Consider the following 17157-nt stretch of genomic DNA (forward strand, 5'->3'; position numbering starts at 1 on the left):
ACTTACCGGGCCAGATTTCGCTGTGACCCACTCGGCAGGGCAGGGCTGTGTTGCGCATGTCTTGTGTGTCGAGGGTTTGGGTCCCGTGCAGCGAGATTTCTCTACTTCAATCTCTATACCATGTGACTCATCAGTGCAAATAACCTCCCGTGTCCTCTCCCCTTGGTGGCCGTCGTTGCAACTCTTGGAACAGTCGGTCCATTCTCCGGTTTTCCATCTAAAAATGTCCACCAAAGCATAAAATGTACCAGTATGACGGCGTCAAGCTCACCAGACGGGTTTGTTTGTTTGTTTGTTGTTGTTGTTGTTCTTTTTTTTGCAACCTTTTTTGACGTTTTTGCAGGGTTAGAGAATAATAAAAAATGAGAATATTGTTTATTTGTAGTTGTTTCCTTTAGGCTTCCGTGAGTGTGTAGTAGTGAGAACTGAGACGGGAAGTGCGATTTTTTTAACCACCAAACAAAACTTTGTGAAATATTTGTTTCTAAGACTTGTTTTCAGGTAAGACATTTATTTAGTTTCCGACGTTTTTGCCAGGGAATGAGGTTGTTTATTTACACGAACGGGTCTCCACCCTCTTTGTCACTGTAAGTACTTTAACTGTATCGCAACAACCGTTACCGGTGTGACTTTTGCTAGGCTAAAAAAGCAAGTCTTCCACACAAATCTCTCCTCAGAAAGATCATAATTCATTTAAATTAACAACTTTAGACGTCTTTTTTGAAACTTTCTGATGGCTATCATGCCAACTGACAAATCAAACTGCATCATATGGGGAGAGGTAGGGCTGTCATGTTTCAGGTTCGCTTCCCGTAAATTGACAGTCCGCATTAATATTCCACAATTCTTTGATTTGATTAGCCAGTTTCAACGGAAAACCATTGCAAAGTTAAAAAGACCTCGAAAAAGCCTTTGTCAAGTACAGTGCGCAACACTACAAGACGTTTTTTCACTTCTAGAGAAAGAAAGACAGCTACTGCATGCTGTACTTAATTCAAAAAAATAAAACGTTCACGTTCTCTGCACTGTTCGCGTTCTTACTCCTTGTTGTCCAGGGAAAGAGGAGGACTTCATATATTCTTACCTCGCTGGACACTCTTGAGTATTACATTCAGTAGTTTCATCACCAGGCCTCTTTGTCCCACAGAAGTGATCGCTGACCATAGTTTGGTCATCAGCGCGGACACAGCTTGCTTTAATCAGCTCAGTACCTACACAAGAAAAGCCTGTTATGTATGTATAAAAAAATATTCCACCGACAACTCGGTTTCAGTTAGTTCTCATACAATTTATTTCTTCTTCTTTTTTTTTAGCGTTACTGCATTACTCTTTGAAACAATTATTAGTTTTGAGGACTCCAATTGAGTTATACACCAATTTTCAAGCAGCAGAAAGAGGGGTACCCCTTCATTTTTGGTGGATATCCGTTTGGAAGGCCTTGGGGACCTCAGAAATTCGGATATAGTTGCAAAGAAAATTTCAAGTTTTCTTCGCCAAAATGTCTGCTCGAAACTTCGTAACGCTGGAATAGAAACTAAGGGTGGGGGGGGGGGGGGGGGGAGGGGGTTTAGCGAGAAAAAGTTCCCCTTTTTTCTCTCACTTTTTCTCGCTCCCCTCCAGGGAGATTGATATTTGAGGACACGCTACGCTGCGACTATGCCCTATTGTTTTCGCTTTGCTTGGTAAACTGTTCCCGAGGAAAGCTCGTCGCGACGAACATAGGAAATAAGAGGGACGTGTGAACAATGAACATGAAAACTTTAGGCTTGTGTCGTTAAGACGCATTAACCTTCTTCAAGCCCTATAATTGCTACCTACCTCCTCCACAGCTCTCAGAACAACCCAATGAGCGCCGAATCCATTTGAAACTGACTTGCTTATGTTCCAGGCTGCGCACAAATCCTGTATCCGTGATCTTTTCCGGTTGGGGATTGGGGACGAGGTAACGGATCCTGACCTGGTACTCTTCCTTCCAGGACTGAACCAAATACTTAAGTAACAGAAATATCACAGGTTATAATTCATCTCGATTGATTTCAATCTTTTTCTCTTGGACTCCTTCTGTAACGGAATTACATGATATCAATGAGCGCGGCCGTTTACAGAACACTTTACATCCAGCCGTACCAATATCAAATTCGTGAATGGTTCAAAAAGGTGAATCCTTACCGCCGAAATGAAAACGAACAAAAATCTTGAGCCTTACGCTGACAGGCTAAAACATATCTCATCTAAAAAACGACATAAATTAGCATACAAGGCTACCATGCAAATTCTAAGGTACGTGCAGGAGAAAAATTGAAAAACCTAGCACCTAAATTGCCGGCAACTACGTAAACAACAATACAAGTTATTAAGCTTTTGTAACACCTTCAGCCAATGAACATTACGTGACCTATGAATTCCCAAACTGATTCTGTGAAATACAAGGGGGATAGCCCTAAAATAAGTTATTCAGGGGAAATAAAACTGGCTGTCTGAAGAACAAATAATATTTTTGTAAGCTAAGACAATAGCCCATTTTACAGTTGTGTGCTTAGTGACTTGGCGTTGGAAGCGAGGCTGGGGGTGACCCTGTTTTGATACAAACCTCACTGCTTTTCATATGTAGATCATGCTGTTCTTATGCAAACTAGTTTGCATTTACATATAAAAAACAGTGAGGTTTGTATCAAAACAAGGTCACCCCCAGCCTCGCTTCCAATCCAAGGCCAGGTCACTAAGCACACAACTGTAAAATGACCTATTTGGCGGCTTGACAGATTACAAGCAGCTCGCGGTTTTAGGAAACATACAGAGGTAATTAGTAATCTTCAATGTTAATCTCACCAGCAGTTCAACATTCTCGGTCAGAGGTCCTTGTGCAGTGATTCTCTCTCTTCTTAGTCCATCGCGAGTGTATTTGAACCTTGTACCGGCGCCCACGAAGCTAAAGGTTCGCGGTTTAATGCGGAAATCCATGTTGAGCAAATCTCTGCCTCCGGTGGTCATCATTGCTTTAGGTATGAACAACATTGATAAATGTTAGCTACGTTTGATTCTCAAAACATAACATAAGAGACTCGCTGCAAGTAATAGGAAAAAACTCATGATCACGATCGGTATACGCTCCTGTGAAGACTACTTCCTGGTGCAGATAATTGATAGCTTCAGTATGTTAAAAGAATACCATGTTTAGGCGTAAACTGCCTTTAAGTCATTAATTTTATTTTTAATTTAACGCATCCTCAAACTACCTCAATAGTTTGCACTTTTAATGAGGTAAATACATTTTTTCGGAACGCGAGAGGGCTTATCATCAAAGCCGATGGACTCGCAAGTGTTACAATCCTGAACTAATCCTAAGTCACTCACCCAAATAATTTTTAAACCCACTTATTTCTTTGATTTGAATATTTCTTGCTCCCGCGGGGAGAAATCCGATCGGTTGATAATGACCTGCAATTCATGCGGAGGAAAGCAAACAGAAAAGACAGTCTGAATATGAGTAATATGAGTATAAGAGATATGAGATAAGAAGCTGTTTGTTTAGCCTGATATCTACCATCAGCTTCATGTTCATCCTTTTTCCTTGAGGTCTTCGTTTCCAGTGTCGCGGGACTGGGGTTTTCTTCCAGACCCACAACGCGCTTTTCGAAGTAACCGATTTTGTCTATGGGGGCTTGGAGCGTCTCAACCTCGTTCCCAGGGTCTCTCCTCTTTACGTCCCAGGGAGCGAGGGACGTGAAGAAGAGAGACCCTGGGAACGAGGTTGGGAACCTCTTCCCGTTCAGCTCAACCGGTGACGTCACATTTGACCGCTCGCCATGGTCGACTGGAGACGAGGCTGCTTTCCAGTAAGGGTGAGGCTATACCAGTTTTTTCAAATCGATCCGATACGAGCATTATATTTACCGATATTAGGCATTTTTTGCGATATCGGTATCGATACCGACATTAGTGCCGAGGAACCTCGGTATCAAGTATATCGAGTATTTGGTATCGATATCCGGCGGCCCACCCTTGCTTTCCAGACCTCTTTTCAAAGGTGAATAAGCCATAACCAAACAGCACCGAGCGTCTCAAGTCTTTCAAGTGATTCCTCAGTAACTGGCCCTACTGAAGATGCTCCTTGTCATAGATACTTGCGTTCGACGTAGGAAGAACGCTTCCTAATACGGATTTGAGTCGAGATTGTATGGGACTTGTCGTGAATGGGTCGATGGATCTTGGGACGCACATCTGGCATCCACCGCCGATTCTTTTGCAGGGGTGGATGACGTCACAAAGAGAGAGAGCCTGGGATCGAGATTGGCCTGGGGACAAAGAGCCTGGTGACATCGAACGTACTCTCTTATCTAGGATTATTGCTAGTATTTATTCGTTAGATTTCATGCCAATTTTTTATTTTTCTAGTGGTTTTAAATCCACCTCTCAGAGCAAAGGGAGTCTGAGGCCTTATTATACGCTACATTTTCAGTCGAGATAATGATTTTCTCACCTTTCATAGGGTTAGGGAAACCTTTATAAGTAAATCTTTTGCCGATACATGAAGTCCCTTCACCATCGCAAACACCACAGCGATCAAACACTTTGGACGATCCCAACACTTGGTCACAACCTAAAGGCTGACGCCGGTTAGAGAAAAGGAAAGGATTAATCGGCAAATGCACTGATAATGGCACATTGCCTATAACAACAACAGCAACAACAACAACAACAATAACACTGTATTGTACCCATAACAATAGTTAAAGTTAGTTTATAAAAGAATATAATTAAATAATTAATTAATTTATTCTTACTTCCTGAAATAACAAAGAAGCTAAGACTGCAAGGGAGCCTATCTGCCCGATTAACCTCAAGTTAGTTACAAAACAACTTCCGTATGTATATGACGGTCATGGTACATTTTTGAGTCGCCTAGTCTTCTAGACTATCCAAAATCAAAGTAATTATTCTGGACGATCAAAATGAAAGCAAACAAAGAATGAACCAATCAAAACTCAAAGCATGTACATGCAACTGGTGCTGAATCGTAGGAAGACATGCAACCGCCAAGCGGTTGTAAAAGGGCGGGAAAATGTATTCGACAGTCGCCATCATTGGCATTGAGCGTACTACCTGGCATTTGCCGTTGATACAAAGTCCACTGTTTTCATCGTATTCGTCGCATCGTGTTCCATCACTTACGTAACCGAATGCAAACTTGGCAAATTGGCGAAAACCGACTTCAGCGATGCATGATAACTTGCATTCCTGGCCAGCTGAAATACCCACAAACAAGATTGTCAGTTGACCCTTCGAGACCGCTGTACTTGCACTCGTCTAGGCTCAGTTATTCAAAGCAGCTATAGGTTGATTGCATGTGACGTCATGGCGGCCATGTTGGTGGTATGGAACAATAAGATTTGCCTCTGGGAGTTAACTTCCATTTTTATGCAAACTATGTGAGCAAATTTTCTTTTGTTTTTAACACCAGCATGGCGGCAATGCAATCCACCTATTAATTAAACGCTATGATAATGATACTTGTATTATAGTACACCCAAAGACATTTCCTGAGGCGGGAATTGCGTAACTGTTTCAAAATGGCGGGCATCCTCGATCTGCCATCTTGGATTTCTTGATTTCTCAGAAAACCACCAAAATCGACCAAGAAGTAGTCGAACAAAAAAACAAAATCACCAGAACGCAAAGTTAATTTTTGTACACAAAACGGGGATCTTCCGAAATCTGGAAATCGGGCCACTGGGACTTGTACCTGTTACAGGAACGGCAGCATTGTACGTCCACTCGTATTTGTTTCCATCCACGAACCGTAGCCGTCGCTTTGCTACACACTGCTCTTCTCTGGGGCTAGGTATGCCTGCTGCACACTTCTAAATACATAAAATAAAAGATGTCTTAGCATTGCTTGTGATTATACGACGCTCACGTTTCACTCTTTATACGTCATTTATAGAGTACTAGTTACGGAAAATAAGATGGTTGTTTACTTACGGGTGTGTGGCAATATTGGAATTCTGCTGAATGTCCCGGGCATAATTTTCCACCATTTAGGGGCCTGAAAAAAAATATCACTTACAAAGAACTCAACGCTGACATACTTCACGCTCTCGCTAGCTATGGTCGGTCTAAAATCATATTTTGTACGTGAAAACGACGAAGAAGGAATAGAAAAAAACACAAGGACGAGAACCAACACAAACTCAGCCCACGTATGACGCCAAGTCCGGGGCCACATTGGTGCGGGGAGACGAATGCTCTCACTATTGCACCATCACTGCTCCCCATGGAAGTTAGCAAGAATATATGAAAATTGAATGATTATTTTTCACCAAGTTGAGACCAACATTACTACTGACCAGTTGATAAACTTACTTTGGGCTGTCACACTGCCGCTTCCTAGTTATCAGACCTCCACCGCATGAATGAGAACAGTCGCTCCATTCTCCCCACGGTCCGTAACCACCGTCCACAGCCTTAGGTCCCTCGCTACCAAACGGAACGCAGTTACCACGGCGACACCACTGAGGATTGGTGAAATTACATTATCATAAGTATCCTATCACTACACCACTATACTACAACTACTACGACCGCGACAGCGACAGCGACTGCGACGACAACTACTAGTGCTACTGACATTGACAGACTAAGATTGGTTGGTTTGATTGATTGATTGATTGAGTGATTGATTGATTGATTGATTGATTGATTGATTGATTGATTGATTGATTGATCCTGTATCGAAGTGTTGTCATACCTTTTCATGGCCACAGCTTGTTCCCTCCACAGCAGGTTCACGATGTGTAGTGCACATTCCATTTTCGGGTTTAACACACCACAACTGTAGGCAGATTTTCTGCAAATGGAGAAAAATTGAGAGCGTCATACAATCCTTGATAAAAAAAGGTTTTAATAAAATAAATGTTAAAAATATAATATTAAGTCAAAGCTTTCCAATAACATTACGAGAAAGCTAAACCAGTTACCAAACAGGTCCAGTAAAATAGTATTCGTGAAAGAAAAGGGGTCTTATTTCATGATTTTTGTTGCAAACTTGCTTTTATTTAAATCTGACAAAGCCAGTTAAAGCTCAGTCACATGAACGAATTTGCTTTACAAAATGATATCAGCAATATTCGACAGTAAACATAATTAATTATGAAAACTAAAAAGATATAAACTGATAAGAGGAAGAGTTTCCGCCATTTTTGATTTCTCTATGTTGTTCTAACAACTCACGTCCTTTAGCAACGGTGCTGGACAGAGGCGTGACTTATCCCCAAAGGCCCGCGCACATTGATCGTCAGCGGTATAGAGCTCTCCTGGCAGGCGCTGTGGCAAAGTAACAGCCTTTTGTGGCCTGTCTTTCAAGCACGCGGAGTGATCGCCACTAATAACAAAAGTTGGAAATGATGTTAATTCGATTGGAGTATTGACCTAGAACAGGAGCCCATCAAGAAATACTGGCAAATTAGGTAAACATCGTGTTAACTCCATTCTGACCATGTTTGGCCTTTTTACAGTCCTAAACATGCTCTTAATATTGTAAGGGAGCGCCACAAAACTTTTCGAAAGTTCCTGAAATTTATCTGTAAAAAATTTAGTATGAGCTGTCACTGCTCGTACGACAACCATGTTTTGAAATGAAATTTTTTCTAAATTTTATTGTTTCTCAACGAAAATTTTAATGTTTCTTTGTAAAATTTACAATTTTTAGGTTAGCTTTCTTCTTCTTTTATTGGTTAACATTTCTTTTTGGTCAATTTTAGAAGTTTTCTAAAAATCAAGAAATCCAATATGGCCGCTGATTGAAACTGATGACGTAATTCATAAGCCATGTGACGCCATCAGATAGTGATGCAAATCTCAAAAGGAACATATCTGTACGTGCTCGTACGTTTTAAAGTGCTTCTAAATGTTTTAAAATCAGAAAATGGATTGATCAACGTGCTAAAAAGACAAAGATAATGCTTTAGACAGGAATACTCACAACAGAAAACTGTGGATTGCATTCCGACTGCATAGCGACCATTCAAACGCTGTTTCTTTACCACTGGCCTGAGTTGCCATTATGTTCTTTCGATCAGTACACGGATTGCCGGCACTGTCGTGTTGAGCACCTAGACTTTAAGAGACAAAATAACACGTAATAACGTTAATATTTGTGTTGATAACGGATATGCGAGTGAGCTAACTTCACTAGATTGCTGGAATCGTGAACAATTTTGAATACACTAAACAATTCTTAAAACGCTAACTTTAGGAGTAAGAACTAAATGCCAGTCTGAGTAGCTATGTTTGGATTTGCGCTGCTTCGTTATCCTGTACACCACACAATAATATCGCGTCAGTCAAACTGATCCACCCTGGATTGCTTCTATTCTTTATTTTAATATCCCCTTCTTCATTTAGCCTGCCTCGAGTAGCCCAAAAGCTTCTGGCGAGTCCTCAATTTTTTTCCAATTAATGTAAATTGTTTTAGTGAATAAAGTTGTTCCTTTCGTTTACAACTGCTCGATATCAAGGAAGGCTCTGGGAGACATTTACAGTGTGTTTTGAAAAGTTAATTTCTCTAGGAACGCATTCTACATATTCTAAAATCAGAACTTGTTAAGATTTTGCACATACCCTTTTGCCGTTGAAAAGCATTTGGTGCTTGGCAGTAAGAGGCACATTTCCGCAACTTTTTTTAACGTACTTCTGAATTGTCTACTCAGTGAGAAAACCACCAGGCAGACAGAAAGAACATCGTACAAGGAATTGAAACAAAAGAGCAAATTTCGGAAACCGTCAGAAATAAAAAAAAAAAATCCGAACGTGAGTTGTTTCAAATATTGTGGAAACTGTGGCAGAATTTGGCACAAATACCTCAGGGATTTCCCAACCCAAGGTCAGCTACAGGTTGCAGAAGCTTAAGTTTTATCAAATGCTTTCCGATGGTGGAAAGTGAACAGAGAAACGTCACAGCGATTCAGTGGATTTTTTTTTCTCAGAACCTGGAAGGAAAGACGTACAATTTAAAGTTGACACGGGCAGACATTAGATCAAGCGTTTACATAATGAGGGCGCAAAAGTTTGTCAATGGCGAGAAAATCATACTTCCGGTTTTCGAAAGGGACGTCTACGACGGCAAAGTTCTGTTTAAGGCCCACTAGCATTGGGAATATGTCCGACAAAACATGTTACGGCATTGGCTGCGATCCTGACAATCAATTCAAATAACTGGAATATGCCACTTATTTTACTTACTTGTGTCCCGTTTCATGCGCAATGGTGTAAGCCGTTCCCAGGCCCCCATCTTTGCTTAAGGTGCAACTTCCCGCCAGACTGCACATTCCCTGGATTTGAGCCAGACCTTCGTTTACAGAAATATAAGACAAATACAAATAAATGCAATCACCGTAGTATTAAATTTTTTAAAATCTATTAAGGGAGAGTAGGTTTGAATGCTATCTTTTTGTTGTGTTGCAGTATGTATCCCTATTCTCTTTTCCAGGTTCCAATAAATTTAAAAAGCACTTCGATAAGATTGAGTGGATGGTTTCTTTTGATTTTTTTCACCGACGTAGAAGCAAACATTCCTCACCCAAGACTTTCTCACAGCTCTGTCCTGGTCTGCTGTCCGCATTGCGACAGAAATCGTAACTGCAATAGACATAAAGAAAATAGACATACTGTCTTGCTAACGTAGCAGGCCTGCACCTGTTCTAAGCTTGTTTTTTTCACTGGACCCTGTTAACGTGCAGCTCCATCGTTTTAATGTCGAGGAGCATTGTTTGTCGTTCGTTCTTTTGGTTCCCACGACCAATAATATGAGATGTTGCAAACGGTACAGGCCACCCCTACTAACGATCTTACCCAGACGGGATCTCCAAACCGACATAAGCTTGAAAGTTGAGACCGATGGCATGAATGTAATTCCTCAAATAAGAAAGAGGAAAAGATAGAACAAAACTTGTGGTTGTTTATCCTGATATTGAAAATATCCTTAAATTGTTATTTTGGAACTGGTATCATACACGTATTAAAAATGTTTTCCAAACCGAGAAATAGGAAAGAAATAATACGGGTACATCCTTACCGAGAAATAAGTGCAGCATGATCAAAGTGATCCGGGTTGTTATCATCTGCTGGGTTTTGTTGTTTGGCCCATTCACAGAAGCTTTCCATAGTATTACCAGCGTGAGAGCTTATCACAAGTCCTTCCTACGATCAAATGAAATGAATGCATATGTTCATTATCTGGATTAACAATATTTTGATTTCCCGGAAACAAAGAAGTGCGTTTTGAATAGGCTGTACGCGAGCGGATGATGTCAATGTTGGGTGCGTACGTCAGGAAGTAAATTATAGACGGCATGGCCCAGACCTTATGCATGGGCTAAGCCATATTATCAGAAAAGCGCTGGGGCTATGTCATGCGGATTAGTCTCAAAAGCGACGAAACAGTTGCCCATACTTTCATTCTGCTGGTAAATTGGCTGTGTGCGTGGGTAAGCTGTATTCCACACATAGTCTAATTGCGTGATAAAATTGCCCGAAACTACGATGAGATGTGCATTTGCAAACCCAAAAGTTTAGGCTCTTGCTCAGATTTTAGGTTATAATCGTAGCTAATGTAGATATCAGTTGTCTCATGGTAGCTTTACTGGTTTTTCTACCGTATTACTCTCGTTATCTACTCACTTGATCGTGTTCAAGAATCAACAGCTTATGCAAGACGTACTTCATATTGGCGCCAATGGAACTGTCACCTAAGAGACTGTAAACCTGAAGGGATAATGTGGCTATTAGAAAGACTGTATAGAAAAGAAAGACTTTTATTCAGTAACTCGGAAAGAATATGAAAAAGAAACTAAAGTCTATTGAACTTGCTTGATTCCAAGGAGTCCCTCGTTTTGTCTGATTTTGCTATAGACGTAATAAATACAACAAACGCTCTATCTCTTAAGTTGAAATCGTTTCTCAAATGGTATTGCTCAGAACGATTTTAAGAAGAGTGGCAATTTCAATTGCTTATTATGTCTGCCTTCGTTTACGAATCTTCACTACGCCACTCTACCCCGGCAAAGTAATAAGTGTGCCTTCAATTTATTTATGACTTTCCCTCTGCCAAGATGCAGATATTATGCCAGAGTATAGAAACATAATTGGATATATCGGGATTTAATTCAACTCAATAGAACAATATGCAAGCTTAAGGGAACTTAGGCTTTCAACTTACAATGTTGATAAGACTCGGAACATAGATCTTGAGCTCCTCAACTCCATGAAAATCAGTCATTTTCTTGTCGGCAACAACAAGTGTTTCTATAGTGAAATCCTGGTTGTAATTCACTGGAGAAGGCAGATCATACACTTGTCTCTTACTACGGTCACCGGGCTTGTCTGTAAAACAAAGAAAAAAAAGCGGATGGAATTAATGAATGGTTTGGTTTAAGACTCGGCTGTCACTCCAATGGATTAAGTGGCCAATTGGTGCCCGCAGTTGTAAAGAGGTTTTCAATTTAGTGTCGTGAAACCAAAACCAAAGTAATTACTGACCAATCAGACGTGGCATGAACAACGCAGTGAACCAATCAGAACTCTAAGCAAACTGATGCTTGTAACCGTTCGTCAAGCACGGGAAAACGCGTACGAGCAAGGCAAGATTGCTTTTGATTTTGATTCTCATAGGTTGAGAAAGTGGGGCTAGTTTTGTCAGTCAATCACAGAGCGTAGAAACGAGAAATTACTTTCGACACTCAATCAAAAACTAGCGTCTCTTTTATTTTCTCGTTCGCTCCAAGACTTTTCGTTTGAGGACAGCACGCGTCTTTACGGCGGCGTTAGGAAAAATATGCCAATTGTATTGTAGTCTAGAAGCATTACTTCTGCTCTTTGTTTCGGGGTACATTTTGGTTTCACTCTGTCTCCTCTCGCTTCAGTGTTTCCTGACAGAGCGCCAGTGAAAATCATACCCTGTGATTACTCAAGCACCTGTCTATAGCATTAAGCGAGGGGGCTTTTTCAGTAACAATTAAAACAGAGTCTTAAATTATAACTATCTACAAGGAAAACTACAAAATGATTACGGCAAAATATATCATGAAAACCACAAATACAATAAATCACCTAGTTGTTACTTGATAAGAATGCAGTCATAAGGTTGGCTCTTACTTTGCGTTTGAAGACAACAACAGATTCACTTAGTTTAAGAGAATTAACCTAGTATTGGTTAGGTTTTCTCCCTCGGTGAAGGTTGCTTAGTAAGTTTCGATCTAAACCAACATTCACCTTCCACTCCGCACCACTTCTCTGATCTTTTTTCCACTCTCAGAGCCACTCCAAGATCCTCTAGGGATGAAGTGGATCTCCTGTGGATCACGTGGGCACGGGTGCTGTTCGTCTCCAGTCCCAGTCGGTCGGGCAGTGGATTTATCATAAAAACATCATCTAGAGTGCGAATCAAACCACGCTGGAAATAGACAATAAAATGTCGCGTTTACACAAGTCAAGTCAGACGAATCCCGACTCTTGATAATACAAGATTCTTTACTTATGACAACACTATGACTGTGCTGAATCACTTAAAAATGTAACATAAACATAAAAAAAAGAAATGATTCGGCTTTAGTTGATCAGGTGAAAGTGTTTTCTTCTAATAAAGACTGTCGTATTTTTCGCCAGGGTGATTGTTTGAATACATATCAAGTTGAAACAGCATCTTCTGGCGGAAAATTTGTACATTTTAATAGACAGTATTGGGAGTGAATAACGTGCCCAATTCGCTCCTGACAGTATGCAATTCAGAATGTCCTTGGGTTTTGTATTTGACACCTTTCAGTATGTTGATGGAAAGAATGAGGAGAAGGAATGAAGAATGAAGAATGGAAATGAAAAAGAGACATAACAATTTTGTGGAAAATTGGTCACAGTTCGACGTTAAAATTCTAATCACTTTGTATTAATTCGCCTACCATGTTTCAGAAGAGCGGCAACCCAATTGGAATTGATTACATCTTCCATGCGACTAAATTGTAAAGGTTCTTGTGAATCTGTGTCGGAGCTGATTGGTTATTCAATGTCATGAACATATGCAAATTAATTCAGCGATTAACTGACGCTCTCTTGGCATCACACTGTTAGTACAAAGGAAACCATAAGCGGATTTACTTTCCTTACCAGTCCATCGCAGTTGCTCAAGGCCACTTTTGCACCCAGTCCTTCAGATGAAACCACGTGACCAGTGTAATGACAATGTTCAATGTCGAAGTTTAGGCGTGAACTTTGATTAGCACGAACCTCGACAACAAAGTTAGGCGAGAGTAGTTCGTTATTTAGAGTAACATTCAAGTGTAAATTCTGACCAAACGCAGATAGATGGAAAAATACGGGCTCTTTTATGGCACTTTCCACGTTTCGTCGTCTTCTGTGGTTTCCATTAGATAGGTCACGTGTCAAAAAGTTGCCATCCTTGTCCACTTGAACTGGGTGTGTCACGTGATAGTCTGGGACTGAAAATATAGAAAGCCACTTCAAGATATGTCTCAAGGGACCTGCTCCGACTATTGGAACTTTTGCTGAGTTCACATTACATTACGTCCGGAAACAATAAAACTTTGTAGCGTTTTAAGGCTAAAATAGTTGACACAACCGTTCAGATATTTCCGTAATTAAGTCCATCTAAGTTGCCATACTACATCATACCATAACTTTATTTTTACACGATGAGTTTTAAAGCAAAAGCTTGTGATGCCCTGTTTCAACGTAAAAATATGATTCTCATACTAAAGTAATACTAATAAAAACTACATACTAACAATACTAAAAATAATTATTTAGTCTAGTGGACGATAAAAATGTAATCGCTCCCTCGAAATGTTTGAGGGGATTCAACGCTCAAGTCACGATTTTTCAGTGTGTGCGTTCTTCGAAACTCTCTTGTATTTTCTGCCATGATGTTAACATTTTAATAATATGGCGTTAAAGCGTTCCAAATATTGTACTCTAGATCTCTGTGTGCGACTGAATTTTTCATGTAGTAGGTATATTGAGGCGTGGCGCAGCAAATTTGTAACAACTTCCTAAATTGTAGTTCATAACCTGTCGGTTTAAACAATGTTAATAAACCATGGAAAGTTTATAAAATCCAGAACTTTGGGAAAGAAACGTTTTTTGAATTTTTATCTGTCACTTTCATCCAAGACGGAAGCAGTTTATTTTTTATTGTTATTTCATTTTTTGCGACAGCTGAGGTTCCAGCGTAAAATATGCAGTTAGTTGTGGTTTAGCTCAGTCTGCGCGGTAAACGATACGGTGAAAACAGCCTAAACAAAACCCATCGGAAGACAAGATGGCGTCTGGTTTATAAACTTGTTTGGAAATACATATCGGTGACGTAATGTAAATAAAAAGATAATTGCTGCTGATTACATGAGGAACAAATTACAAACGATCCAGAGATTTGTTTTCATTGGGTTATTCCTTAGCGAAATTTCGAACGATTAAAAAATGAAAACGCCTTAGAATGGTTCAGCTGTTTATAGATTGTAAGTTCACTTGCGGTACATAGAAGGACCAATTATGATCCAATTATTGCAATTTTGGCTACAGTATCGGTTTCCCACCGGTTACATATGCAAAGACTAGACAGCGCCCAGAGCTAGTTGTAAGACAATTTTGAGATGCAAACCTCCAAAAACAAACACTAGCTTCAGCATATTTTTACACGAATCACGCTATGTACCATTCCAGTTAATTTTTAGATCATTAGATCATTTTCCACTTCCACTATGTATTTCATTCGAAGGTGTAAATCAAAAGTGTTATCCGATCGATTGCGAATTTTTTTTGCAAATTTTACTTTTAATCTTATTCTGAGTTTTTATCAAGTGTATTTGACAGTTCTTGGGACCGCAGTCATGGCATCAAGTAAATGAACTCAAATCCGAAAGATATTGTGATTAAATTTGTTCCACCATATTTCTAAGCAATTATTTTAGGGTCAAAGGTTTTCCGTAATACATGGTATTTCGGCGTCTTTCTATACGTTTGCGTGACTGCATTAGCACATGTAAGCGGTAAGCCGTAATTTGCTCAAAGACACCCCTGAATGGAGATCGTTTAAGACAGCCTTTATTTTTTAAATAATTGACAAAGCCGTTCCACTTTTCCTCGAACTTTCTTTCGCTTGTGTTTTTTTTTTTTTCACTCCTAAAACTTGAACCAATTGGCTTAGAAATTGGATACTGAAAAAATCTGCACGCTAACCGGACCTACTCGTGATTGGATGCGCGAACTTTGCGATCATTTAATATAATAATTTTGTATTTAGTTTAGATTGCGGTGAGATTAATTTCAGCCCATTTTCCAGCCGGCAAGTACATCTTTCCACCCAGAAATTATCCCAAATTAAATTCAGTTACATACGGCTTTTTTCTTCTGTGAGATATTTTGATCGAATTCTTCCAATCATTTTTAGAGTAATTAAACCAACTGTAAGTTAAACTAGTCTATTTACTAACTTGCAACAAAAATGCAGTATCGCTTTTTTTTTTTTTTTAGTATCACAATCTTATTAACAATTCCTATTTGCCTTGTTTTTTTATACTGCACGGAAATACAAAATTGTGCTGTGGGAACATTTATTAGACTGAAGTGGGACATCATGACGTTGTCATCGCGTTTTTGTGTTTGTTTTTTGACGAAATTGAAGTCGCTTTTTAGTTAAAAATTAGCTGGAATGATGTCTCATACAACGAAATAACAACAGAAGATTATGGTGTAAATTTTGAACCTGCTACACTCTTTTTCTTTTATAAGAACCTTTTTTTATGAGAACGTTGACGCTAAGATTAACTAAAATTTAAGAACATAATAAGAACATTACCCAGGCTGAGAGTCAGATAAGAAAATTTTACATCTTGTACCCAGCATGTAAGCCGCGCAACAGAGCGTGTCACAAGCAACTTGACACCACATTACGGCACACACTTTAATACGTGTCTTGATCACGTCCGATAGATTTCTTGAAATACCACGACTATAACAGGTAACGAATATCTTAAGAACTTTTTCAGACCCAAATTGCCAAAAAATAATAATAAATAACTTTCAGCCTCAGCCCGAAAATTAGAGTATATACTGTTGTAATGTAACAGCGAGCATGAACTTAGCTCCCTATGAACTTTGATCGGAACAATTTTACATTCATACATTACCGCTCCTCCCTTCTTAAACTCGGATGCAAGAAGAACTACATACCATCTCGAGGAAATGGCTCTCCAAAAATCTTCTCTCTCTCATTGGGTGTTAGTAAACTATGTACATTCTAAAAACAGAACAATGCGAGATATCTTACAATTGTTCCAAATATATCGGTGAGAATTGATTAGTTGTTTCTCAGCTAAACGTTTTCGTAATCAGAATAAAGACTCGTCTCACCTCATAAACATTTGCTGAAGCCCGCGGAAGAATTAAAAACGCCAAAATTATAGAGATAAACTTTGACAACATTCTGCCCCGAATCGCGACCAACGCTCTGACGGACGATCCGAAAACTGTAACAGAGAAAACGCAAGTCGCCGAGTAGGTGCGTTCCCGGACTTAATTAGACTTTTAAATTAGACCAATGTTTACCTTTTTTAAACGTTGTTATGCTGTTGCTGATGGACTATTGCTCGCAGCAGTGACTCAATACTTTTGTCTGCTTCGGTTCCTCTTTACGATTTCGCCATTAACGATCAAGATAAATAAAGAAGTCAATTAAGAATGCCATCCTTCCTGTTAAGGCTTGTCAGAGAGTTCCTGACCCTTTTCGATTTTCTTTTTTGTGGGTGATATTATATCTCCCGTACTTTTCCTGCCACGTAAAAAACAAAGTGTGACACGGACCCTTTACTTCTTACTTTACCCAAAAAAATATAAATAAACTAAAAGCATTTTACCCTACAAATATTACTTGATACGGGAGTGATTGATATGACTTAAATCGAACCTTTAAAAGCTCTCCCGCCGTTCTCCGAATTCCCAAGGAAACCGCAAGCTAAAAAACCTTGGCTTTGATAAATCAGTTTCAAGATGCCAATTAGTTTGTTGGCTTAACTTATTTTCTCCTAGCAAACTGATTCAGTCGTTCTTAATTGAAGATTTTGCGTTTAAAAAAATCGCCACAAGAGTGATTGT

At 39.6% G+C, this 17157-nt stretch overlaps 1 protein-coding gene across 5 annotated transcripts in view; it reads right to left on the minus strand.

The window, feature by feature from the left end:
* Positions 1 to 16883, minus strand: part of LOC146486975 (A disintegrin and metalloproteinase with thrombospondin motifs 6-like) — a 45482-nt gene extending 28599 nt beyond the window's left edge. For 2 of the 5 annotated variants that reach the window (XM_085091199.1, XM_085091192.1), the window contains exons 1-22: positions 16417 to 16563; positions 16237 to 16303; positions 13156 to 13487; positions 12268 to 12448; positions 11216 to 11379; positions 10678 to 10761; positions 10073 to 10197; positions 9578 to 9636; positions 9241 to 9346; positions 7982 to 8116; positions 7231 to 7381; positions 6749 to 6847; positions 6364 to 6512; positions 5983 to 6046; positions 5744 to 5861; positions 5104 to 5246; positions 4481 to 4607; positions 3355 to 3438; positions 2830 to 2996; positions 1819 to 1990; positions 1085 to 1211; positions 7 to 217 (exon numbers count right to left, since the gene is read on the minus strand). In XM_085091199.1, the coding sequence (XP_084947325.1) occupies positions 7 to 217; positions 1085 to 1211; positions 1819 to 1990; positions 2830 to 2996; positions 3355 to 3438; positions 4481 to 4607; positions 5104 to 5246; positions 5744 to 5861; positions 5983 to 6046; positions 6364 to 6512; positions 6749 to 6847; positions 7231 to 7381; positions 7982 to 8116; positions 9241 to 9346; positions 9578 to 9636; positions 10073 to 10197; positions 10678 to 10761; positions 11216 to 11379; positions 12268 to 12448; positions 13156 to 13487; positions 16237 to 16303; positions 16417 to 16488 (2937 nt within the window). In that variant the 5' untranslated portion in view covers positions 16489 to 16563. Of the gene's footprint in view, positions 1 to 6; positions 218 to 1084; positions 1212 to 1818; positions 1991 to 2829; positions 2997 to 3354; positions 3439 to 4480; positions 4608 to 5103; positions 5247 to 5743; positions 5862 to 5982; positions 6047 to 6363; positions 6513 to 6748; positions 6848 to 7230; positions 7382 to 7981; positions 8117 to 9240; positions 9347 to 9577; positions 9637 to 10072; positions 10198 to 10677; positions 10762 to 11215; positions 11380 to 12267; positions 12449 to 13155; positions 13488 to 16236; positions 16304 to 16416; positions 16566 to 16611 lie in introns of those variants that run through there. The other 3 variants (XM_085091186.1, XM_085091177.1, XR_014858327.1) reach the window with 3 other exon arrangements.
* Positions 16884 to 17157: the final 274 nt, after the last annotated feature.

Source organism: Pavona decussata, unplaced genomic scaffold, assembly GCF_977016875.1.
Source record: "Pavona decussata unplaced genomic scaffold, jaPavDecu1.1 SCAFFOLD_19, whole genome shotgun sequence".
NCBI classification, from domain to species: Eukaryota; Metazoa; Cnidaria; class Anthozoa; order Scleractinia; family Agariciidae; genus Pavona; species Pavona decussata.